At 42.3% G+C, this 25,170-nt stretch overlaps 1 protein-coding gene across 2 annotated transcripts; it reads right to left on the bottom strand.

Annotated features, from left to right (window-relative positions):
- Positions 1-10,022: 10,022 nt before the first annotated feature.
- LOC142767709 (uncharacterized) lies at positions 10,023-24,921 on the bottom strand. 2 transcript variants are annotated; one of them, XM_075869923.1, is made up of 4 exons: positions 24,500-24,921; positions 23,825-23,905; positions 18,795-18,994; positions 10,023-11,203 (listed from the first exon to the last, which is right to left on the bottom strand). In XM_075869923.1, the coding sequence occupies exons 1-3, from the start codon at positions 24,686-24,688 to the stop codon at positions 18,872-18,874; spliced, it is 393 nt and encodes a 130-aa protein (XP_075726038.1). In that variant the 5' UTR covers positions 24,689-24,921; the 3' UTR covers positions 10,023-11,203; positions 18,795-18,871. The 2 variants fall into 2 exon arrangements, with proteins under 2 accessions (XP_075726038.1, XP_075726037.1); XM_075869922.1 differs by having other exon boundaries at positions 18,799-18,994; positions 24,500-24,920.
- Positions 24,922-25,170: the final 249 nt, after the last annotated feature.

The following is a 25,170-nucleotide window of genomic DNA, read 5'->3' on the forward strand; positions in this document are numbered from 1 at the left end:
TTTCGGCATATCTGCGTAAAAAGGCGTTTTGAATCTGGTCTGCACCACATGAAGACTTGGTTTTCAAATTTAACAGCATAGATAGTACACCAGAGTAAGATACAAAGTCAGCGTCATAAATGCCAGGATCAGATATTAACAGTGGATACGTTTGCGCAGGAGCAAACACACTGTGAAAATAATGATTCAAATATTTAGCAATAATTGCAGGGTCAGAAACGAGGTCCCCATCGATTTTCATTTCCCTTACAGGCTGCCTTTTATAAGTAATGTAATGCCAAAACTTATCAGGATCATTTTTTATGAAGTTTGGCAGGAGGGTTTGAAAGTAGTGGTCCTTTGAGCAGCGCACTGCGTTTCGCAAAGAATTTTTAATCTCAGTGATAACGTCAGACTGTGCCTTCTTTTTTTTTAATCTTTTAAGTTTGCGTTTCAAGTGAACAATTTTGCGTGTTATCCAGGGTGTACACTTGTGAATTTTTTTGCACTTGCTCGGTATAAAGTTGTCAAGGCAGTAATGGCACATGTCTTTGAACCGGCCCCATAGGTTGCAAACGTCATCACCATCAAAATTAGCAAGACATATTTCTAGATGGTCAAGTACAGATTTGTCATTAGCTCTTGAGTAAACTTTGAAGCGCCGTGTCGTCGACCTATCTTGGGAGCTTAACTTGAGAAGGGGTAAAGTAACGCATACTAAGTGGTGGTCAGATATCCCGGGTTCTATTGTAACAGAGTATCGGTCAAAATTACGGGGAATAAATACAAGATCCAGAAGGGAACTACAAGGGCCCTGTACACGAGTTGGTTCGTTTACTACTTGTATTAGGTTATGTGTAAGCATAATATCAAACACTATGTTTGTGTGTTTCAAAAATTTTGAACCAGCCATCAATCGTTTCCAGTCAATCCCTGGAAGGTTAAAGTCCCCAATCAGAAAAACTTTGCTGTTCACATATTTCGACATGTGCTCTCGCAGTCTAGTTAGATATTCTGATGGGGAATCAGGAGGCCTGTAAAGCGCGTAAAGAATGAAAGAGTACCCCCGCACAAAACCTTCATGCACAGGCATTCAAGTTCGTCGATATCAGGCAACAAAACGACCCGTATGTTGTTCTTCAAAAGAACAGCCACGCCCCCGCCTCTGGAAGCCCTGTCTTTACGTAAGATCTGATAGGATGCGGGAAAGACGCTGTCATCTGATATGTCGCTTCGGAGCCAAGTTTCAGTCACTACGACAATGTGCGGGTCATTTTGAAGCAAGATAATTTCAAGCTGGTTAGTTTTATTTATTAGACTACGAGCATTCAGGTTCAGCAGACGCAGTTGCTTTTCTTTGGTTGGGTTCGCATTACTGTTAGGGGTGTTCCTGGTTTTTCGGTTGATTGGCCTTTTGGAAGCATTTTTGATCATGATGCGTTGTTTAATGCTTGAGCCTGTTGCCTCGTCTGTGGACGATTTTGCTTTCGTTGGTCGTTTTTTCGTAGGAGTAGGCGTTCATCTTTTTCGGTATCCCAAGTGTAAACGATGCTATTGATGAATAGTTTGTCGAAAACTAGCGACACTTTCTCTTTTTTGTCGCGGTTTGGTTTCGAACTTGCCCACAGTTTACGTCTGACATCTCGCACTCTACGGGAGAAATCTTCACCAATGGAGAAATCTGAACCTTTTAGCTTAGATCCTTGCTTAAGAATTGAGATCTTGTCGTGTGCGTCTTGCAGCTTAAAGATAACTGGTCTAATCTTGTTTGGTGCAGGCCTACCTATTCGATGGATGCGCTCAATCCTAATTGGTTCAAGCTCCAACAAGTCTTGAATTACTTCTTTGTTGACAACGTGTTCAAGTGTGTCACTGGTCTCGTGGTCCCTTTCCGGTAAGCCGTATACTATTAGGTTTGATCTTCTACTATGGTTTTCGAGCTGATCAACCTGCTTTTCTAGTTGATGAATTACGGTGCTCATAGAAGCTATTTGAGTTTGGAAAGTAGCAATTTTGTTCTCTAAAATAGTCAAGGCGTCCAATTTTTTCTCTATATCGGTTAGTCGCTTTTCTTGTATGTCCTTTATGTCAGTAGCTATGCTCTCTAGTTGTTTAGCAATTTTAGCCAAATCAGGACCAGGATTGGTCTCAATGTCTCCGCCCAGAAGGAGCAGTTGTCGCAACAAGCCAGAAACATCATAAAACACACCAGAAGACCATGGGCACGGCAGCACAAGTAAGAACGGGTCGCCTGAGCGAAAGCATTTTCCGTAACGCCTGCTCGTTTTGTGACGGACACCCTCCGGTACTTTAGACTAATTTCCGTAACGAGTACCGCCATTTGTTTTGTCACACCGTCACCGCTTTCTCCTACCCTAGTTGATGGATAGTTCGTATCTACGTTAGCTGATTGCGGGCTTCGACCGACACTAAGAGACTTGACTTCATTATTTGCCAAAGTTGATGTCAATGCGACTTTCCTGGAGCAACAGAAAGAGCTACGTTAACTGCTACATCAATTTAAAAAGTGCTTCCCATCTACCTCGAAGGTTCGCAGACGCTGACCACCAAACACAAAATAATTACGCATACCGATGCCTCACCTATAAAACAACGCCTTTATTACGTTTCGCCAAAGGAGCGCGACGAGATAACTGCTTAAGTGCAACAGTTGCTGCAAGATGACGTGATACAACTTTGAAGGAGTCCCGGGTCATCTACGGTCACTCTCGTCAAAAAAAAAAGCTGAAACACGGCACTTCTGCCGTGTTTCAGCTTTTTCAGATACTACTGGAAACCTAACAGCCTGACTAAAAGACGTTTATTCACTGCCCCGTATTGATAATTCCCGGATTTCCTCGACATACTGTGCTGGGCCAAGTATTTCTCATCGATAGAGTTGAAAAGCAGTTACTGGCAGATCAAAGTTGATGAACGAGATTGTGAGAAAACGCGATTTTACCCCCATTGGCCTATATGAATTCAAAAAGTATCCCTCCAGCGTTTCTTCAGCACCTGCGACAGTTTGGAGAATTATGGACGCTGTTTTCACCGCTCTAAAGTGGTACACTTGCATAGTTTATCTCGTTGATGTTGTCGTGTGCTCTGTAATCCTTTAGGAGTACGTGAAGCATCTGCAGACTGGATGGAAGCGCTCCACTCTGCTAACTTGACGATGAAGTCAGAAAATGCACATTGAATACAAAAAATCTAAGTTTCTTGACCATGTTGTCAGTGAAGATGGTGTTCGACCAGACGCTGGCAAAAGCACCTCCGTGGGCTTGTTTCTTGTTGCACGTGACAGGAAGGCAGCGCGACGCTTTCTCGGACACCGCGCGCACTATTGCCGCTTTTTAGCTTGTTTTCCTAGGAGCGCGGTACCACTCACTCGGCTCATTCGTGAAGATGTACCGTTTGTCGGGGGAGGGGGAAGGGGGATGCAGGAAGCAGCTTTCTCTGAACTAGGCAGCGTTTGCAGACGCTGCCAGAACTCGTTCACTTTGACCAAGATGCTGGTACTGAGATTCATACTGACGCCAGCAACGTGGGTGTCTCGTCCTCATCCAACAAGAAGAGGGCATGGAGTGAGTGATAGCTTATGCCCGCTCCACTCGTTCTCACACCGGGGCCAAATACTTCACGCAAAAGAAAGAGTGCCTCACTGTTGTTTGGGCCACAGTGAAATTCAGGTCTTTTCTTTATGGACGCCATTTCAAGGTAGTGACGGACTATCATTCGTTGTGCCGGTTAGCCAACCTACGGTACCCAGCGGGTGACTGGCACGAAGGAGTTTTCGTCGGCAGGAATTCGATTTCACGATCACTTACAAATTGGGTCACAAGCACAAAGATGCCGATTCATCGCCCCGTGTAGCTGTCAAAGTTTGTAGCCACGACATTGAGGATGACTGTGGCATTCTTGAGGCCCCGACTACAGCGTATCTGATTACATGACAGCGTTAGGACGAAGAAGTCTGTGTAGTTATCGAAAACTTTCAAAGTCGCAACTCTTCCATACCTCCACGCCTTTCTCGAAGTCTGTCGTCGTTCTGTCTGAGTGACCGGGCCCTGTATAAGAGAACTACGACGGTAACTGGAAGACCTAACTTCTAGAGTGCTGACATGCGTAATGACATTCTTCTCTCCTACTACGATGACTTCGCATCTGGTCACTTAGGTTCCCCTTGAACTCTCGCCAGAGTTCGACACAGATACTACTGGTCTAAGCTTTGCGCGTCTGTTAAGCGATACGTGTAAAGCTGCCCGCAATTCCAACGCTGAAAATCCCCGCTTCTGAAGCCGGCGGGGCTTCTCCAACTAATCGAACTACTTAGGGTCCCATTCGACCAACTAGGAATGAATTTACTTGGGCCCTATGCACTGGCATCTGTTCGCGACAAGTGAATCGTAGTCAACACATACTACATGACGAAGTACACCGAAAGAAAGGCACTGCAACTCGCTACGACTTCTAATGCCAAAATATTTATAGGCTAGGTCGTTCTTCACCATGGCACCCCTTCGTGCGCAATCACAGACACAGGAAAACATTCACAGCCCAGCTCATTCATGACGTATTGAAGCTCAGCTACACTAGCCATCGCAAGACCACGGCATATGAATCACAGACTTGACACGCAACAACTTGACAGAGCGGCTCAACATAACTATCGCCGACATGTTATTATTGTACGTAGATGTCCAGCACAAGACGGGTGACCAAGTGCTATGGTATGTCACATGAGCGCACAGTACTGCCGTTCAGAAAACTACGCGATTCCTGCCTTTCCGTCTTGTATAGGAACGTGAGGTCTACACTATGCGGGATGCCACGATTCCACACATTCGCAACGCTTTGATCACGCCTAACGCTGTGAAACTTTCCCGGTACACCGAAGAAGCGCAACAATAAGCACATCTGCACACTACCCACTAGCACAGCACAGAAGCATGGCGCGTAAACACTCCCTATCAAGTTGAGTACCATTCAAACGATCAAGTGTGGATATAGACTCCTCTTTGAAACCAAGGGTTGTCACAAAAGCTGCTCAGTCGCTACTAGGGACCATACAAAGTGTTGCGAGACGTGAGCAAAGTGAACTACGAGACAGTTCCTGAGGGGGCCTTCTCTACCCGGCATCGAAAAAACTCTTCGGAGATTGTGCAAGTTGTGTTGCTGAAGGTGTACTTCACGCGGTAGTGCAACTCTGCGTAAACCTTATAGCTTTGTTTTTGTGTATGTGCTTATTTTGGACCGGATTGCTCGGACTTCGCCTATCTACTTTCATAACATCAGAACGACGCCCATCTTTTTTAAGAAGTCGAATAATGCCCCTTACCCACTAGATACAGCGAGAGCGATACACGGCTGCCCTCAAGATTGGAAGATGTTCTGGGGCAGTGCGTGATCCTGCAAGTTGTTTTGTATTAGGTTTTCTGTGCGCGTATCCGTCGGGTAAGTTCTTCCGAGTTGAAGATCTTCTTGCATGTGACTATATATATATAGGCAGGCATGGTGTTTGAGTGGCCGTAGCGTTGCATATAGTCTAGTAGATCCTCCATGAGCGGTCACAACGTGGTTTATTTCAACGTTTCGGCCTAGAGTCTGGCCTTCATCAGGAGTAAAGCTACAGTTTGTCGGTGCTCAGCTTTATACAATCTCAAATCAGAGGGCAAAAAAAAGAGGAAAAAGACAGAAAAGAAAAAAAGGAAAAAAAGAAAAAGTAAAGAAAAAGAAGAGAAAAGAGAAGAGAAAAATAATATACGGTGGACTCTCCTCGGGCGCCCCCCTTCCACTCTTCCCTCCACTTCCCCCTCCACTCTTCCATCCACTTCCCCCTTCATCTCTCTCTCCCGTCTCTCCTTCACCTTTCTGATGTCAGCGGTCTGTGTATGTTTCCTTTCACTAACGCATTCCTCCCGATCAGATGGCGCCTCCTGGCACTGGCGGTTCGGTGTGGGGCAAAAAAGAGCTTTTTTAGGAAGTCCTAAGCCTTTAACTACTCAGAGTCTCGTAAACAATTCGTCGTAGAAGAAGGGGTGCCGCGTATTGTGGCAGAGGCTCGTAAGCGGGCATTTTAGGAAGTTCTAAGCTTTTAGCTCTTCGGCGCCCTGTCAACATTTCGTCGTAAAAAGAGGGGTGCCCCGTATTGTGGTAGAGGCTGGTAAGCGGGCGCAATGCGAATTCCTCGCCCGCTTCTGGATTACGCGTGTAGTCGGGGCCTCCCGGCTGTGCACAGGGTTGCTGTTGGGCATGTCATGCGTGGCACAATTGATTGGGTAGTAAAATAAAACAGAAAACAGACGACAGCTGCACCTAGGAAAAGTAGTTAAACTTGGAATTGTTTTGGGTTGTCCAGTGCCCTTCGCAGCTGCAGTGCCGTGAACTCAGTTACTATTTTCATTGTTGCTGTTATTGTTTTCTAATGCTTTAAGTGCTGCAAGTGTACCAGGATTCTCACTTATTCCTCTAACGAGGGTGTTAAATCGGTGGATAAGGTATGACTCTCGTTGTTCACGTTCTTGATTTGATTTAAATCCTGTCTCTAAGAGCGTTACTGATAGTTTGTCGAATGCATGGTCGGGAAGATTGAGATGTTTTGATAGAGGTACACTTGGGGCTGATTTCGCATGGGCTCTGTGATTATTGAAGTGAATTCTAAAGGGTGTTTCTGTTTGTCCGATGCACTGCATACCACACACGTAGCATTCGAGTAGGTATACCACATTAGAGGAATCGCATGTTAGGTTTCCTCGTATGTTAATCGAAAACTTGGATTGTGTGCTGGTTGCTTTGTCTGTTTCTCGCATCGCCTTACATACAAGACATCGTGGCTTTAAACAAGGGCGGCATGAATTATTGGGGGGTGATGTGTTAATTTGGGAGTGGACAAGGGTGTCTTTGAGGTTACGTAGTCGTCGGTAAACGATGTCTGGAGCGGATGGGAATGCGTGTTTCAGACGTTCACTTTGTTCCAGATTGTTGTAAAGTCGTTTAAGGATTTTGTTTACGTTGGGGAAGTTTGTGCTGTAAGTGAAGCAGAGGTTTGTTCGTTGTGGGTCTTCTCGTGGTGGTCGCTTCGTAAGTATGTCTTCACGCTTTCGTTTTCTCGCTTATTTGAACAGCGTCATTAATTACATGTGTGGGGTATTTTTGTTTCTCGAGCATAAGTTTTAGCCTCTTTGAGCTCGTGTCAAAGTCAGCGTCTCTAGAGCAGATTCGCGTAAACCGGTGAGCCTGGCTGGATGGAATACTGTTTTTACAGTGGCGTGGGTGATCGCTTTGGTAATGGAGGTATTGTTGTCGATCCGTTGGTTTGCAATATAGGGTTGTAGAGAGCTTCTCTTCTTCTATCGTTATGGTAACATCCAGAAAAATTACGGTAACTTGCGAGTATGTGTGTGTGAAGTGTATGTTCGGATGTACAGCATTGTAAGTGTCGATAAAGCTGAGAAGTTCGTCTTCGCTGTGGGTCCAAATAAAAAAGATGTCGTTTATGTATCTTCTGTATAACACTGGTTTCAAGGAACTTTGTGCAAGAAATTCAGATTCTAGCTTTCCCATAAATGTGTTGGCATAAATAGGTGCCATTTTGGTGCCCGTAGCGGTCCCGCTGATTTGTCGAAAATACTCTTGGTTAAACTCGAATGAATTTAATTCGAGGACCATCCTCGTCAAAGTTGCAATGGCAGAGAAATCTGGGGTGTTAGATTGTCTATGGTTTGTGTACATGTTTTGTAAAGCAGCTATGCCGTCATCGTGAGGAATATTTGTATATAATGAAGAGACATCAAGTGTAACCAAGTACGAGTTTTTCGGCACACAGAGACCTGCAATGCCTCGAAGAAAATGTGTGGTGTCTTTCATGTACGACGCGAGGGTGCATGGAATGTGGCTTATTAGTTTGTCCACGCACCCTGATATGGGTTCCGTTATTGTACCGATGCCTGATATGATTGGTCGACCTGGGTTACCGGGTTTATGAATTTTTGGGAGGATGTAGAAGCGACCTGGACGAGCGTATGCTGCTCGCATCAGTTTGTGGTCAGTGTGGGTTATCTTTTCTGCATCCAACAGTTTCTTTAGTTCTGTTGATGCGATACGTTTGTATTCGTCTGTCGGATCAGCTGGGAGGCGTTCGTAAAATCTTGAGACGTCTAGTTGGCGGTATGCTTCTTGTAAGAAGTTGGCTGTATTAAGGACTACAATTGATCCTCCTTTGTCTGCGGGTTTTATTGTTATGTCTGTCCTAGATGCCAAATTTTTTATACTCATGTTTTCAGATTTTGTCAAGTTTTCTCGGTTTTCTTTCTGTCTGTGGTATTCGTGTACTGTATCTTTCTGTACTGCGGTGATATAAAGGTCCAAGCACTTGTCTTGATTACTGTTCGGTGTCCAATCATTTGATTTACGACGGTGAATTGTTTCGTGGTTAGAAGGCCTGTACAAGAAATATTAGCGCAACCTTAAGCTTCGAGCAATAATGTCGAGGTCTCGGAGGAAGTGGATTTCATCGAAAAATTTTGTGGTCGGGCAGAAGCTCAGTCTCTTAGATAGCAGTTTTTCTTCGTCAGGTGACAAGCTCGTGTCCGATAAGTTTACAACCACAGTGTCACAGGGTGTGTTCCTAAATGGGTGGTGGTCTTGTAGTGATAAAGAACTATATCAGGGAACGTGAGTTTGGGCACATGGTCCCTTTTGAGTTTATTATTTTTGTGGTCATGATGGCTTGGTATTTATTCTGTTCAAATTCTGTTAATCGCGTGATTTCTTTGTTCGATAAAGTGTTGAGGCGGAGAATGGTGTTGGTCATAGCGACCAGTTTCTTTACCTGCTTATGACTGTGATTAAGAGCGATTTTTGTTAATTTAGGAGATGCCTCAAGGAGGACGTTTTCCATGCTATTTGGTCGTGTTCATTTATATTTGTAGCGGCTGGTGTGAGGGAGAGTGTCATACCCTTGGGGGCTATTCTAGCACGAAGGTACACTTGCAATGTTGATTTATGCATTTCATGTCTAATTCGTTTGTCAGCAAGTTTTCGTACTTTAAAGAAAGTATATATATATATATATATATATATATCGAACACGTTATTCGAAGGTCATAGGTTCTGCTCCTGCTCACAGCTGCTTATTTTTTCATCCACTTTTCTTTCTTCTTGTTTACATTCCATTGGTTCTAATAACTTCCCCTGTACATTACTTGGCATTACTGTCTATTAGATCTCATTAATATTGTGGTAAAACAGGGAAAAACGAGCCCTTATTTATACACTTCTTCGCGTCTTTCTCTTATATATATATATATATTTATATATATATATATTATTATATATATATATATATTATATATATATATATATACATATATATATATATATATATATATATATATATATATATATATATATATATATATATATATATATAATAATATATATATATTGTTACTTAGTTGTTACCTGGAATATTAAGGAAAAAAGTGCATACCTAAAGACTCGTTTTTGCGTGCTTTCCCTACTGAAAAATCCTGTACAGATAGGACCCGTATCATACGATGTTATTGGATACAGGTGATACAGGGATTATGGGCCAAATGGGGGATACAGAGATTACGGGCCATATGGGGGATACAGGGCTTATGGGGCATATGGGGTATATGGGCCATACAGAAGTTAAGGGTTCATGGGTAATATAGGTGATAAGGGTCTGAGGAATTCTCCGGTCCTGCTGAAAATCATAATATAGTGCAAAAAAGAGAGAACAGTCACACAAAACCACACACCACATAATTTTAAGCAAGCATAAACTAGCTCAAAAACAAGCCCTTCTGCAGAACAACCCCGGTTACTTTGGGCAAGTAGTAAGGGTCATAAGTAATGTTTGTCTAAGCATGGTAATAAGGCTATACCAGTTTATAGTGTAAAAAATATGAATATGCCACAATAGGCAACTTAATGGTGCTTCGAAAGTACAGTAGACTAAACGGGTGGAAGTGTTGTACGTAGTGTAGTGTCGGGACATTTGAGAAAAACAAGACAAATATTTTTGCATCCTCGAATTTATTTATATGATTACTATAACTTACTAAATTCTTTACTTATTTGTTTAACTGTAAGTTAAAACATAAAGCAAAATACCATAAAGAGTACTGACACAAAATTTTGTGGCTAATATAGCCTGCGACATTGATTCTCTTGAACGTACATATATCTACAAATTGGATGAACAATTATAGCTCAGACGGCCAATTATATGAATATTAAAGTTTGCGTGCCTGATCCAGTGCTATATGCCACATCTCGCATCATTGAATCACTGAAAGTGACCTGAAGCTGAGTCCCAACTTCCAGGTGCCACCATTGTTGCCGAGCTCAGAGTTGGCACAGCTACATTATTGACATCATAGTCGTTATTGCTTTTGGCCACACTTGTGCTAGCAGGCTACTATTCAGCGACTGCTGTGTTCATGCCTAATGTAAACATGTGGAACGTGAGGATGCCTCAAGAAAATCTTTGCACCCGAACGAGAACGATCAACTTGACGACAACGACATTGTGCTGCATATGCAGCAGCAAAACAATGTGAGCACATAACGCAGGCAGCACAGAAGTGCGTCAGTGTTCTGTGTGTAAGAAGGAAGAAGAACAATACGCCATGGTGGGCCATCTCTTAAGCCAGAAGCGCCGAGCGGGAGCTGTTTGCCCCAGCGCCTTGATTACTGTGTCGGTTGTCACCGTCCACTTTCAATATTGATAGACCTGCTGTGCAAGTGCTACTTACACCTGGAAGCCCCGTTTTATGTGTACCATTTAGCACACTAGTTGGAATTTGTTGCATTCCCTGGCTCGTGTTCTCAGAGCTGTGCCAAGCTAAAACTAGTCTGTAATAAACAGACAGCAATTGTCCATCTGTCCCATGCTGCAGCAAGCAATCCACCACATAGTGACTAATAGGCTGTCAACAATGTTAATATTGCAAGACAAAAATTTGCGTCAGTACCTCTTTAAGCAATAATCACTAGCCACAACCTCCAAATTTCTCGCTGTCAGAGCCCCGTTCAGGGGCACTTGTTTGTCCTCTTGATGCACAAATACTCCAATGCGGGGCTACTATGAGGCTCTTGTTCTGAAGCTGAAGGACACTCCACAGGAGCTTTGTAGCCTCCTTGCATTACGACCGCAGCCAAGCCCACTGCTCCTTCTTCTGCCTCTCAAATGAACCTGCAGGGGAAAAATGTCTCTGTTATCCTTCTTTCTTGTGTGTGGGAGTTAACATCGTTACACTCACCCTCAAATTGTTGCTTTAACACTTAAAACTTACTAGCATAACTACTTCAAAAAATGAAGTTTCAATAGTGAAAATTTATCCACGAGGTTTCACAATTTCGAATTCAAACAGCTAAATAGAAGGTCTCACAGAAGAATATGCGTGGAGCTCTAGGCACGTGCATGAGTTGTGATCTGTGGCCTTAGCACAGCATTTAGAAGGGCACATGTCTTTTCTACTGAGAACGAAAAATGGGGTAAAAATTTGAAGTAAACAATAAGTAGGGGTACGCAAATATTCATATTTTTGAATATCTTTTGAATAATATTTGCTATTTGATTCAATTCGTACGGCAAATTTTGCTATTTGAACTATTATAACTTACCAGAGACAAAAAATAGAGTCAATGTCTGACTGAAAGGGACCCTCCAAATTTTTAATATGTTTCACCTCATCACACTCGTATTGCATGAAAGCTGAATTTCTGGCTCTGCTACGGTCGCAAATTTACTGACTCTAGAAAAGGCTGATTCTAACAAGGAGAAGATAGGTGTGGCAGAGACAAGGGCTTACTTATACTACTTTTTGACCTGAAATGTGATCAACTCTTTGGCTGCATGAAATCATGCATATGAACACATCTGTGCATATATAAATTCAATGGTGCATTGCATTATTCTTTAAAAGGCAACTAGGAAACGCTACCCTACCAACACTTATCAATTTTGCGAAAAGGAAGACTTTCATCTCATAAGAATAAACTTTGGAAGCCTCTCCAACTTTTTCTAGAATTTCACATGAAGTATTTGAAAAAATTCTAGAAGCATTCGAGAAATTTCAGAAAAATATTCAATTTGCACACACACTTCAATATTAGAATTTACTTTGGCACACATACTATAAAGTTCAAGAGAAGTGGGAAAACCAGAAATAGTTGAGCATTTTATTGCACACTCCTGCCACAGAGAATTATTCTTCTTGTTCTTCAAGCACTTTGATGATGTTGAAGCAGGCAAAACCATATAAAGCATAGCCAATTAAGGGCACACTTGCACCAGAGCAACCTTTTCCTCCTGTTCTTTGAGTGCCTTGACGGTAACATTTAATGTCCAGCAATTTAAGGGCCTCGATCATCTACTGTCATCACTTAAATCTTTTTCAAATTGTTCTTATAAAGTGTAGCAGATGGCAGATATACAGGAATTAGGCATGCTAAAATGGGCATTTCTTTCACAAATTCAGTATAGTATACACAACACTCTCCATGAAGCAGTTTAAGTGGCCCAGCAACCCTTTTCGAGCATGGTCAGAAAATGCTGCCGAGGGTAGTCGAGGCACCTGAGAGCATGTGAGACAGACATGATGGGGCAACACGCAGCCTTTAATTCATAATTTATTATCAGTCACCTGAAAAACGCTGTTTCCCCAAAACAAATAAGGCTCCAAATTCAACTGACTGCGCTTCAAGTGCAATGTGTACAACCGCAACCGGAGGCTGCCTTATGCCCGTGCACATGTTCGTGATTACACTGAGAAGAAGCCCCATGTTTGAAGGAAAAAAAAGGGTGGGGATAAAAGAGCTCAACTTCAGGACGCACGTTGATAAATAGGCATAGCTTCTTGTCCCGCAGTCATCCCCTCCCGCGTGGCTTTGAGTGAGCTCACTCGAACGAAAGGTGAAAGAAAGCACGTAAAGTATGTGACGAATTCCTGTAGCTCCACTAGTATTTCGCAGATTGCAAGATTTTTTGCAACAGTCGATTTGAGATGAATTAAGTTTCTCTAATGAAGACATTTGATGATTACTTGGAAAGGCTTTTCAGGGCTTCTTCATTACAAGGCAATGCGAACATGTGCCTGTAACTTGATGGTAGGAACTCTTCAACCTGATATGGTTTTGTTATGGCACAACGTAGTCATTACAATTCCAGCTTCCAGTTTTAAATTTAGTCGACCTGTTCCAAAACTTTACCCACTGTACAAACCACACCTTTATATCAGTAAATTGTCCAAAAATGAAGAAAATACAATTATTATGTGAGCAAATACAGTACATGGATATAAAAAAGATAAGTGCAAGCTGCAGGAGTGTAAATGGCATATTCAGGCTGTATGAGGAATGTCGTGGAACTGGTAGAGATGAGTACTAATGCATCAACAGCAAACAAAAATTAAAAAAAAAGCAAAGCTGCCCACTTTGTTATTTATGAGGGCCAGAACTGTAAGCGGCAGTCCCCCCCCTGGGTGCTGCCCCCCAAAAAGCAAAAAAAGTGGATAGTTAAGCCAGCCATAAAATAAGGTGCTTCCACACAAGCATGCAACCACAGCTGACACAAATGAGCACTTAAACAGCATTAAAAAAGAAGCCCCCAAGCATAGCCCCTAATGAGCCCTTTGCAGCTACACGAGCAATCAACAGCTGTTTCTCTGAAGCATGCATGCTCCTGCACCCTCCTCTGAAAGAAGGCACCGCGCAATAGCCAGCATGCTTCACACCAAATGCTGGTGCAAAAGCCCCCCCAAAAAATGAGAACTCAGGACACAATGTCATGTAGAAGCTGCTACAGTGCTATGAAAAAAGCATGCAAGAAACTTATTCATTTCAAGGCTTTGCCTTTGTTTTGCTATGCATGGATGAGTCATGTCAATATTCCTCGAACCAGGGTGCGAATGGCAACTATTGGCGCCCTTGTTCAAGAATCATAGCAATTGAGAATCGAGATTAGCAGTAACCTCTTTTGGATTCAATCTCACTTAACTCTACAAAACAAAACGCTGGTTAAAGCAAATGTGAGTGCTCCCAAGAGTGAAGGGTTTTTGTGCTGTTAGTGACCAATGACCAAGTCTGGTAAGTCAACTTACGAGTCCATTAAAATATGATTATCTTTTTTACCTATAGTTTCAGTGCTCCATAAAAGCAATATATTGCATAATAGGTGCTCCAGCTGGCACCTTGCAGTGTCTCGTGGCAGTGTAGCGGCCTCCCTCCACATGAAATCGCGCCTTGAGCTCTCAGTTTTCACAGCTCACACATATCTCAATGCACAAGCATTTGTGCACCGACTCAATATTTATAGCTGAGACGCCAGAACTACAAGAGGGGGGGGGGGAGTCGAGGTTCCTTGACATGCCCTCCTGTGAATTTCTTCCCGGGACATTCTCATAAAATATCTGAGGTGCCATCTCTTTGAATAGAGATTACCTTACTGGGTTGCAGTCACTATATAGAGGTCTGAGATTGAAAGGTTGTAACTGGAGCACCAATTATGCAACACATTGCTGTTAAGGAGCATTGAAACCATGTGTGGAAAAGATCATCAACAGGAGCACCAATTATGCAACACATTGCTGTTAAGGAGCATTGAAATCATGTGTGGAAAAGATCATCATATTTTAACGGACTCGGAAGTCTACTCACCAGACTTGTCAGATTTGCAATGAGCAGCGAGTCTGAGTCCACTAGTAAGGCCTAAGGAAAAAATATATTTCATGAGTGAGTGTGAATGATTCGCAGATTTCTTTTTAACCTATGCAGGGTGCTGCTCAATATAAGCACGCAGAGACGGGGTAAATGCAGAAGTGGTTCAGCTGGTAAGGCAATGTGTTATGATATACAAGAGTTCTTCGGTTGTCCAGAGAAGTGTTACATTATTAAGTAGTACCATCGACCATCTTACATCGCTGCCGAGAAAAACACTGACCAGAAAAAATTTGAAACAATGCAGTGTGATGTTTTGCATACAAAACAGCTCCTAATAGCACCTTAATAGGGCATCAGTCAGTCTGTCTATGATGAAGATTTTATAGATGATGCTGTGCAGTTACTGAGGAGGTGTTTTGAAAGAGAGTCTCGACACTGAGGAGTAACAAGTATTCACCGACTGCAGCAGGGGAGCTCCTGGTCAATACTGCAGTCTACATGGAGGGACTAGTCGGGCTGGTGATGAAATCATTGCTTGAAGGATTGAATATTCTGGAGTGCCTGAGTTTCATGCTTGCGATGAGTAATACTTGATGATTGTCTCACCATCATTGTTAAACCCACTTGAGTTGTCCAGTGATTTAACTAGCCATTCATGTAGAATAAAATATTGCAATGGCAATTATATGAACACTTTCAACAGCTGCTACCATTGAACATAAGGGCGCAGTTATGAGTGCTGGTGCGTGCTATTTGGATAAATATCACTACACGGCTTGTTTACGTGGTGTGCTCTCAGCACTTTCTATTCGTTGAGACTACCGACAGCACAAAAACCCACTCACTCTCAGCAGCACTGACATTGACTTTAACCAGTGTTTCGTTTTGTGAAATGGAATCTGAATAGTTAAGTGCTAATCTTTGTGTAGCATTCCCATTTGCTCCTATTTCCTTCATTGCTTCGTGCTTGTAACAAAACTCTGAGCTAAGACTTTATCGTAGGACACCAACCAGCATTTCCTGGCGTGCTAAAACAGGGGTACAACAGCCGAAATAGCATTTGGAGCAATTTTTGGAGCAGCAAAATGTTACTTTTGGAGCACTAAATTCCAAGTTCGGAGCTGGTTATGGAAAAAAAGCACATGCGTTTTTATCATGACATAGCGAATTTGGAGCACTATAAAAAAAGGTGGCTTACATTTAGAGAAAAAACATGTATAAACAATTCAACATAACCTAAATTATGTAGTGTGAGCATACTATTTACTACTATTTCAATGAAGATAGTATTTTGAACCACCTCGCTAAGGAACCAATGATAAAGTCCATATTAGCGTTTACTGCACCTGTTAAATCAATTGACAAACTCTGAGAATTTCAATATCAATCTGCCGATATTGTGAGCTTGAAATTTGGAAGATTCGTAAAAACGAGAAGTAGAGGTGGTGAAAAAAAAATTGGCGCACAATTTAGTTTATTTCTGTAGAGAAGCATAAATGTCACACACTGCTTCAAATGATTGACAGTAGCTTATTTATACGTCAGTAATTATACTGGTACTCAGAATTTAATGGTGTACAAACGCATAAGTAACTGAGCAAGATGTGAAGTGTCCCAGTATCGCGAACAACCCCTTGTAAATCTCAACACGCTTTTTCGCAGGCACCGGTCTAGTGCGGCAAAGGTGACTCAAGCAGCTTTAGAACGAAAGTCAACAAATTTTCTTACCGCTCACCACCCCCCTCCCACCCACCCTTTTCAGCATGGGGCTATGTGCCACTTCGGCTATCTTGCAAGACGAGTTTGACCAGATAAAGTAACAACGGCACACCCCCGTTGCCCCGGCGACGGTACTAGATATCTATCGCCAAGACCGTGGCAAGGACGCAGCTTCCAGCCAAAATTTGTTATTTGCCACTGCTAAGGTAATCAACACCGGCATTTACAGCACGTCGAAGCCTTATTAAGCCATATCCGCGTTTCTGGCAAGAGAACTTACATTTTCCGCGAAGGGTTGGTGCAACACATTTTTGTTTTAAAGTTCTGCCATCCCGCCGATACGTATCTGTTGTGGTCAGCGGACCGATAGACATGCAGTGTTGTTACTTTATCAGGTCGATCACGTCTCACGAGCATAGTGTGGGTGGCTAGATTATTTTAGGTATATTCTAGGCAGTTTACTTCGGGTTTGCACGCTTTTAGTGATGGTGCAAAGCTGCAGGTGGCCAACATGGTCTGCATTGCTCACCGCAATTAGTACACCTGAAAAAAAATTGAGGCTGGCTGGGTATTTTGGCGCAGCGTGGTGCAATTTTAACAATTTCACGGGTTTGGCCCAGCTCGGTGCAACAATCGGGAATTGTATCAAATTGGCGCGATTGGCACAGCTGCTGCACCCCTGCTAAAAGGGCCTGATGTTAAACTGTTCAAGCTTTAGCAGTGCATTTTGGGGGATGTTAAGTCAGCCATTGGAGTCTACCCGGTCACTGCCTCCAATTAAGGGGTAGCGACAATAACTTTTCTGCTCTATGTATCTACTTTGCCATTATTGAATATGACAGCTCTGCGGGTGTATGTAAACACTGCCTTACTTCAGAGCACTGTGTTGATTAGAGAAGACCGGCAAGTCCCAGACTTCCACGTATTTTTTACCCTATTGTATTCATTTTTGAGCATGTAATGATAGCAACCAGAAGTTTATACTAATTTGTTCAGAGCCTTGCGTTCTATTGACCGAACCAAAGTATGGTTTACTTTATTTAAAAAATTGCATTTTTTTGCTCCTGTACATAATTTTGGACATTTTGCACACTTTCTTTAAGATCAAATGAAAGTTATTCTAAAGGATCAAGTTCAGTTCAGTACACCACCATGTGTTGCTTGAGTACGTGCACAAACAATCAGCATGACATCTTTTGCCATTTTAAAATTATCATAATGACATAACAAAAGATGCCATTTCGAGAAGATGGAGTTCTACTTATGCAATAAAAATTGCACATTTTTTTTTCTGTGCTGACTTATTTTGTTTACTGTGCCACCTGATCTATTTCACTGTGTCTGACTTCGGTAAATGCTTAAACAACACTAGTTCGACAGCCTTTTCTTTTTGCTAAAAAATGCTAAACTTCATGCTTTTCGTCAATTTAGAAAGAAAATAAGCTACAAATATACCATATATAAAAGGGCCATTTGCTTTCAGGTCGCTTTTTTCAGTTGATTAAAAAAAGATACGCAGGATGAGGACAATACTGTAATATCTCAAGCAAGCGCCCCCACATAAGCAAGTTCCATCCTCTCTCTTTCAAGATATTTAAAACATGTACGAACAACTGAGCAAGCACTCCCCCCCCCCCCGCCTTTTTGCCATTTCTGTAGTTTCCTTCACTTCCTTTATTTAGAAGCGCAACGAGGTTGCAGAATCATAGTGAATTCATGCATACTTATTAAAGTGTATCAGTTTCGTTGGAAGCACATGCGACTTTTTCACCATAATCTTGATTTTTTTGATGCAAGACCGAGCAAGAACCCCCCCCCCCTCCAGTTCTCGTCACCTTCACCATAGTGGGAGCACTCGCTCAGGATTGCACGGTACACGAAAATTGTAGAAAAAGAATCTGCTTTCATATCTAGTAAACAATGAAAAAGTACTTTCTTCTAACGTTTCCTTACCCTGCTTCCTTCATACACAAAATTAATAACATAACCCTTACAAATATTATTTAGTTCTGTAGCAAGGGAATATGCTGCCCGCTAATATAGTGAACTGCTCTTCTGTCAAATTTATGAACAGAGTTCAGAACTTATGTGAACACCTGTATACTATACAATGTGCATATTTCTTGCTCTTACTTGCTTTGTACATAAGTTCGATTTATTTTCCTCACATTTTTGTGTATTCAAGTTCAACCCATTCCTGCATTGGCCCGAGAAGGGGCCTGCAATATTGTAAAATAAAATAAAAATAAGCTACTTTGAAATTCGCATAAACTTGGTTCCCTACACTGACAGACACACGTAGTTTCAACCCTGTTCAAGAAGCATGAAGTTGGCAGACGTGTCAATTATTCTGCCCATTGAAAACATCAGTGCTATTGAAAGCTAAATTTCTTAACAGTACACACTTGCCTGACAGCTTCTTCTTGAAGCATGTGAAGCCCTGTCAAGGTGAGGCATCATTGGGAAGGACTGTGGTAGCGGCTCAGAAGTTGTAATACTGGTTGTGATGCAGCAATGGCTGAAGTGAAGTATAGGTCGCGGTGGTGGTAGCAGCAGCTGCAGTGTTTCTGCCGAAGGTGCCTGACCTGGAAAATATCACTGAAACCTAAGGGGTGACAGATAATAGGCATTAAGAAATCATGAAAAAGAATGTTCACTACATTATAGAAATTTGCAACTTAGAGTAATGGACAGCTGAGCTTGTTGGTAGAGATTTATGTTGGACTTCTGTGAACATAATAAGCAAGAAGCGTAGCATGTGAAGGGTGTGTCGTGGGTACTACCTACATTCACAACATAGCTCAGGGGCTAAAGAGAGTGATAAACAGATACAACATAAATGCATTATGGCCACCAATAGACTAGGTACTAGGCGAGATATAATGTCATGCTGAAAAACATCGAGAGGGGACAAGAAGCTGGACTCACATTTGTTTCGTAAACACATCAAAAATTTTGTTGATTACCATACAGGCGTAAAGTAACATGTTCCTTTTAGCTTCGGCCATACCTACATAGGGAAGATGGGCCAGTGTTAACTATAGATGAATGAAAAAGAAGTGAGCGCGAACTACAGGCTCACCGAAAATTCTATCTTTAAATTGTCGAAGGTGTGTTGAAAGCACAGGCCGACCAAAAAAAAAAGTGAAGCTCACTCAATCGCAAAATGTATTTGCACATATGGCTCATTCAGATTCCCATTTATGGCCCAATCCGAGTTTGAGTGACTCGGCTTGTGAGGGAGTTTGCCGACCTATGACTGAGAGAGGTTCTGAAGTCTGCCATTCCTCTCCTCCAAAGCCTCTATTTGTTGCTCAATCCACTCGTTCCATTGTAAAAATTTTCTCTTTCTGGATGAGGCTCAATCAAACAAGCTTCTAATTGCCAGAGCCATCCTACAGGGCTCTTTTTCTTTCTTGAATCGCTGCCTTCTGCGACTTTTTTTTTTGGAGGGGTGGGGTGGGGGGGTCTTGGGAGTGTATATAAAACCCAAAATATTACCACTCAGTAGAGACGCTCTAAATGCCATAAAATCCAGAGTAAGCTCTCCTAACAGAGCAAGCACCTCCCTACTTTCTTGCTAAATAGAGGTGCTAAATAAGTAGCCTCTTCTCCTCTACCACCATCTTCACTGTTTTCATTTGCCGAGTGAATGCGAAATAAAGCCGTGTATGCATGGGCATTCAAGAAAGTGCTTAAGTACACGCACAGATGTGCATTTTTTATTCTCAGTGATTCTTCCACTTCCACGTTAAATATTGACCGATGACTGAGCAAGAGCCTACTCTTCAAACCTTGTCGAATTATCATTCACTCTCCAGGAGCACTTGCTGAGAATTTTTCGATAAACACAACATACTACAAAGTCTGTACTTTCCAGTTACACGTACCTCAAGACTAGAGTTGCAGTAACTACCTTACTAAGTCATATATTACTTCATAGGTAGCCATGAATATTCACTTGAATATCATACTGTCTGCTGTGTTGCTGACCGCAACAGCTGCATGTGCTCCTTAATTTATAACTATGCAATAATTGCACATCATATTTGCAGACTGATGTTTATGCAGTGATTTAGCCACATGAATTTATGCAAATCATTACAAAATTAACTGCTTCATGAACGTAACAAACATACAGTCAGCATGAGTATAACTTCAGAAGCTTGCTTTGGCATGTTGACACTCCGGAGCTACATTTCAGCTCATAAAATACAATGCCTATATTTTTCAAAATCAAACTGGCCTCCGAATAAAAAGCAATTAAAATTTCATGATGCAACGCATATGTGTTGTACGATTTCTTTAGTGTGCCTGTCTATCTTATGAGGTCACAGCTTTCAGTTCTTGACGCAAAACCCATGTAAGCATGCCTCGGATAAGTGTGAAATGTGTGCTAGAATTGAATTTCAGGGTGCTGAGCAGTGCAGTGCAGCTGAAATTCATCGAATATTGAGCAATGTGTACAGCACCACTTTCAATACATGACAGCAAGGCACTGCAATAGTGTAGGAAATTAGAAGCATGATGTACAATATTTACAATGCAAACTGACTCGGAATGAAGCAAGTGTAAAACTATGATTTTGTTGACTGAACGGATCAGATAATTCGGTAAAATCATGGGGTCAGAATTTTTGGGCTGAGTAATTCATTTCCCAAAATATTACAGTCAGCTCAATACAGCACAGATGGTATACCATGGTTGGACACAGAGTGAGACTCTAGTGCTGCAAACTGCGTGCAGTCAGTTCCTAAAATGCTGACTGGTCATGAAAACAAAACGATAAACGGGTGCCATTTTGACATTTCTCTGGCACTACCATGATGTACTCCAGAACTGAAGGTGCAATACAAACAGAAGCATTCCGATGAGCGCAAAGAAATTCAAGTGAACCTTCTCCAAGAAAAGTGCATGGCTGCTGTGTTTGGGGAGATAAATGGTGGTGTTTCCTTGATAAAATAGGTGAGGCTTAAACCCACAAAGACTCATGAGATTTGCCATCTGCATCGGCTCCTAGTTAAAGATATTCGTGACCCGCTGTTTCGCTGGCCACGCTTTTGGAGACGTAGACAGGGCTTTTCTTTCAATTGTGTTGAAATCTAGTCATTTGCACAATCATAGTCGGCTGTGCAGCTGTCAAAAATAGTGCCAAACGGGAAAAAATGTTCAGATTCCCTTGGAACAAAGATAGAAAATTGAAGAAAATTTTGTGGAGAGACATGGTGAGTGGTATATGTCTAGCGTAAGGTGAGTAATATTTATCGACAATCCTGCATGGATGGTTTCGTTTGACACATTCGGTATTTACGTACAGGCGCTCCAAGCAAAGGCAGGTTGACTACGTGCCATCAACATATTGGCACGTCGAAAGAGAACCTAGGGCGCCAAGACTGAAGTACAAAAGTCGTTTGGATGTGTAGTTTTCATCAGCACAACCACAATCACTATCTACACAGCTACGACAAGCATACGGCATTTGTTTTAAAATGCACGGCCGCTATGCAACGTGCAGCCAGCTCTGAGCTTGATACAGAAAACAGCAAGACAGAGCAGCCATCAGCCGCACGATATCATGCCAGGGGTGACACCGTGGAATCCACGGCACCAATTGCAGTGATGTATACACAATTAGTAGTGGTCAAGAAGGCGACGACTTCGTACCAGTTGGAAAAAATGATGTGTCAGTAATGCTATGTAGACAAGAAAGGGCGCTCCACTATTCTATATATAGAACAGGTATACAATGTGTTGCTAGTGATTTCAACTGTTCCTCCAAGCATTCATTACGTAGTAAATTTATTCATACCTGATCTGGTGCACATGCGAGCAGGACAGGTAACAAGGCTTAACAAACACGGTGCCTGACTGTGAGGGGAGCATCGCCTATACCAGCTTGTTCACAAAAACGATGCAATGCCGAAACGCCTAAGAGCTCGACTTTACTAAATAAAAGTCGATGTCATTCATGAACATTTGAACATTTTACCAGGCCGTCACCGCTGAACACGTAGTTTTAGTAACATATGATACTCATTGCACATGGTGAACGTTGATACAAGATACTATATATCCAACAATCTGAGACAGCGACAGAGTGTTTCAATTGCAAATGCAAAAACAGCTGAGTGCCCTCACTGAGGCAAACACGCAAAAATAAGCACATTAGTCAGTGATGTGCATTATTATGCAAGTGTAAAATTAGTTGAAAGACGTGACAACCAAGGCCACGCCACTTAAAAGAAAACACATAATTGTGATAGCACATACAGTCGGTTGTTTGCCACTTCAAATGAAAATATTATTTGGCAATTACAGCACATGCTTCTCTTTTGTGGTCAGTCGTAGGTGCGGCCATGCTATTGTGTGCTAGAAATTTGCAGCATATGCGTCGGGTTACCATGAAGAAAGCGAGTGACACGGATAAACGCCAATACTCAAGGAGTGATGCAGCACACAGAGAACCATTTAAATGGTAGCTGGTGCAGATGGCATGAATCCCATGAGCCTTTGCAAGTTTATGCCTCACTTATTCATGGGATATGGCATGACCCTCACTGCAGTATTGTAGGTCTAACTCTCAAATGTCTACAGAGCGCAATTAAGAATAAGCAAAGAGAGACATAAGACACTGTCTTTTTTTTTTCATGACAACAAGGGGCCACAGAGGAAGCAGCGGGAAGTTCAGTCACCCAACACCATACAGACTCAACTTAGCTATCTCTGATTGCCATATTTTTGCTAACATGAAATGCTGGCTAGGAGGCCTGTGCTTTCACCCAGTCCTGTTCTTCGCTCTGCTGCTTGATGCAGACTCGCTTACTGAACTTCTAGGCGGAGAGTAAAGGAAGTTGCAAGGCAGACAGTTCTGATGAAGCCCTTGATCAACATTTGTTGTGCTGAATACTAAATCACTGAGACTCTTACATTACTAAGTCAAAAGTGTGGTGTCTATTTATTAGTGCTGTTCTTTTTCTTTGTAAGAATCGTCCCGGCAAAACTGACGTATTTACGTGTGGTGCCAGTATTGTTACTAATTATTTCTGTACCATTCTCCTTTCTTGCAATTCCACTACAGCTTGGGCTATGCTGGGCTGCAGTATTGTGAATAAATAAATTAATGAGTTGGTGCTACACACTGTCAAATGTCTGAATCAAAATGGCAAATATGTACAGATGTAGCTTGTATATGTACTAAACGTTTCAAATTAAGCAGTCTTCATTTTCGCTCTGGTTACTACTTCACGACCGAACAGAACTTGAAAAAAAAAAATTGCAACATAGAATGAGTGACCCTTGCCTAGCCAATTAGCACAAATGTACATGAATGAGCGACTATTGTATAGACGTGCGGCTTGTGAAAGCAACCAGGACATTGGAAGTTAGCATTTTGTATATGTTGTTAAAATAAGTTATACTATTAAACCACATTTACCTTCCAAGTTCTGACGTTCTTTTCACAGTCACTCTGGTAGAAAAGATTGTGTTGCACGGCGAGTCGTTTTTTTTTCTCCATCTGCACGAGGTCAGTAAAAATAGTTTAATCAGAGAACACATAAAGTTGGAGAGCAGGCTACTATAAATAACCACACAAATGAAAACGTCGAATGCGTGACTATTATATGCGAACAATAAATAAATGCAATGTAGTGCAGGTTTGCCATCAGGAATAGCGCCGTCAACTTGTTCATATAATATTAACTCTACCAGTGTCACACCGGACATTTCCAGCCCCATCAGGGCCGACCCGAATGCGGTTTTTGATCGCGATCAACAGTGCCAGCTACAACTTAGGTCACTGTGCAGCCGCACATAATACATTTTGGGCAGTCTGGCAACAACCACCCTTCCAGTCTGGCAACCACTTATGCAACGCCAAATGGAACCTTGCCACATTTTGATCCAGATCGGTCATGATTGCGATCGAAAGATCCCCTGGGACACGAGCGCGCGGTATCAGGTGCAGCATGCCAACATACACAACACACGGATAAAATGTGCCACATAAAAAATAAACACACACGCACTCAAACATGTTTTCGTTGTGCCTTCCTTTGTTCGCCTAAACGCACGCCAGCGAAAACGTCATGGAAAATAAAATGACACTCACCTCAAAGAAGGTGGACATCCCTGTAATAGCAGCTCTTCTTGATGTCCTTACCCGGCTCACTTTGCCGATAATGGCCTTTTTTGCCATATCGGCAACGCTCAGCGATATGAAGCACTTCTCGAGGTTGTCCACAACGGCGCGGTAACCGTCTCCGCAAATGACGAACGTGACTTTTGGTGCACCCCGCATTTCAAATGACTTCTCACGGTTTTACTGAACCACATCTGTTTCACACCTGCCGCACAGTTCGAAGAGGCATAGAGGCTGCACACAGGAAACGTTTAAATCCGGTAGCACAAGACAAGCAACAAACCCCTTCGCACAACCTGCAAGCGCCATATTGACGACGAATGACTCCGAAATGGGCTTGTCTTGGCCGCTTGTCGTTAACCGACTCTCCCGCAGTTACAATGAAAAAAAAAAAACTCGAAGCTGGCGAGAAAGAGAAAACTCATTGACACAATTTCAAATTCATAAACTCACGTTTTTTTGCGCGCATAAAAAAGCATGTAGTAAGTTTGATTGGTCTCAATAGATTTTTTTTTCACGCTACCAAAATTTTGTATTTTGGCTTCCGTAGTGCGGCTGTCAGGTGGTGTTGTCTTATGGCTCGTAAACATCCGGTCGCGCAAAAATGCAAATGGCAGTTAAGCATTCTGCGATGATCCCGT

The sequence above is a fragment of the Rhipicephalus microplus genome, chromosome 7 (genome assembly GCF_043290135.1).
Source record: "Rhipicephalus microplus isolate Deutch F79 chromosome 7, USDA_Rmic, whole genome shotgun sequence".
In the NCBI taxonomy this organism is placed as follows: Eukaryota; Metazoa; Arthropoda; class Arachnida; order Ixodida; family Ixodidae; genus Rhipicephalus; species Rhipicephalus microplus.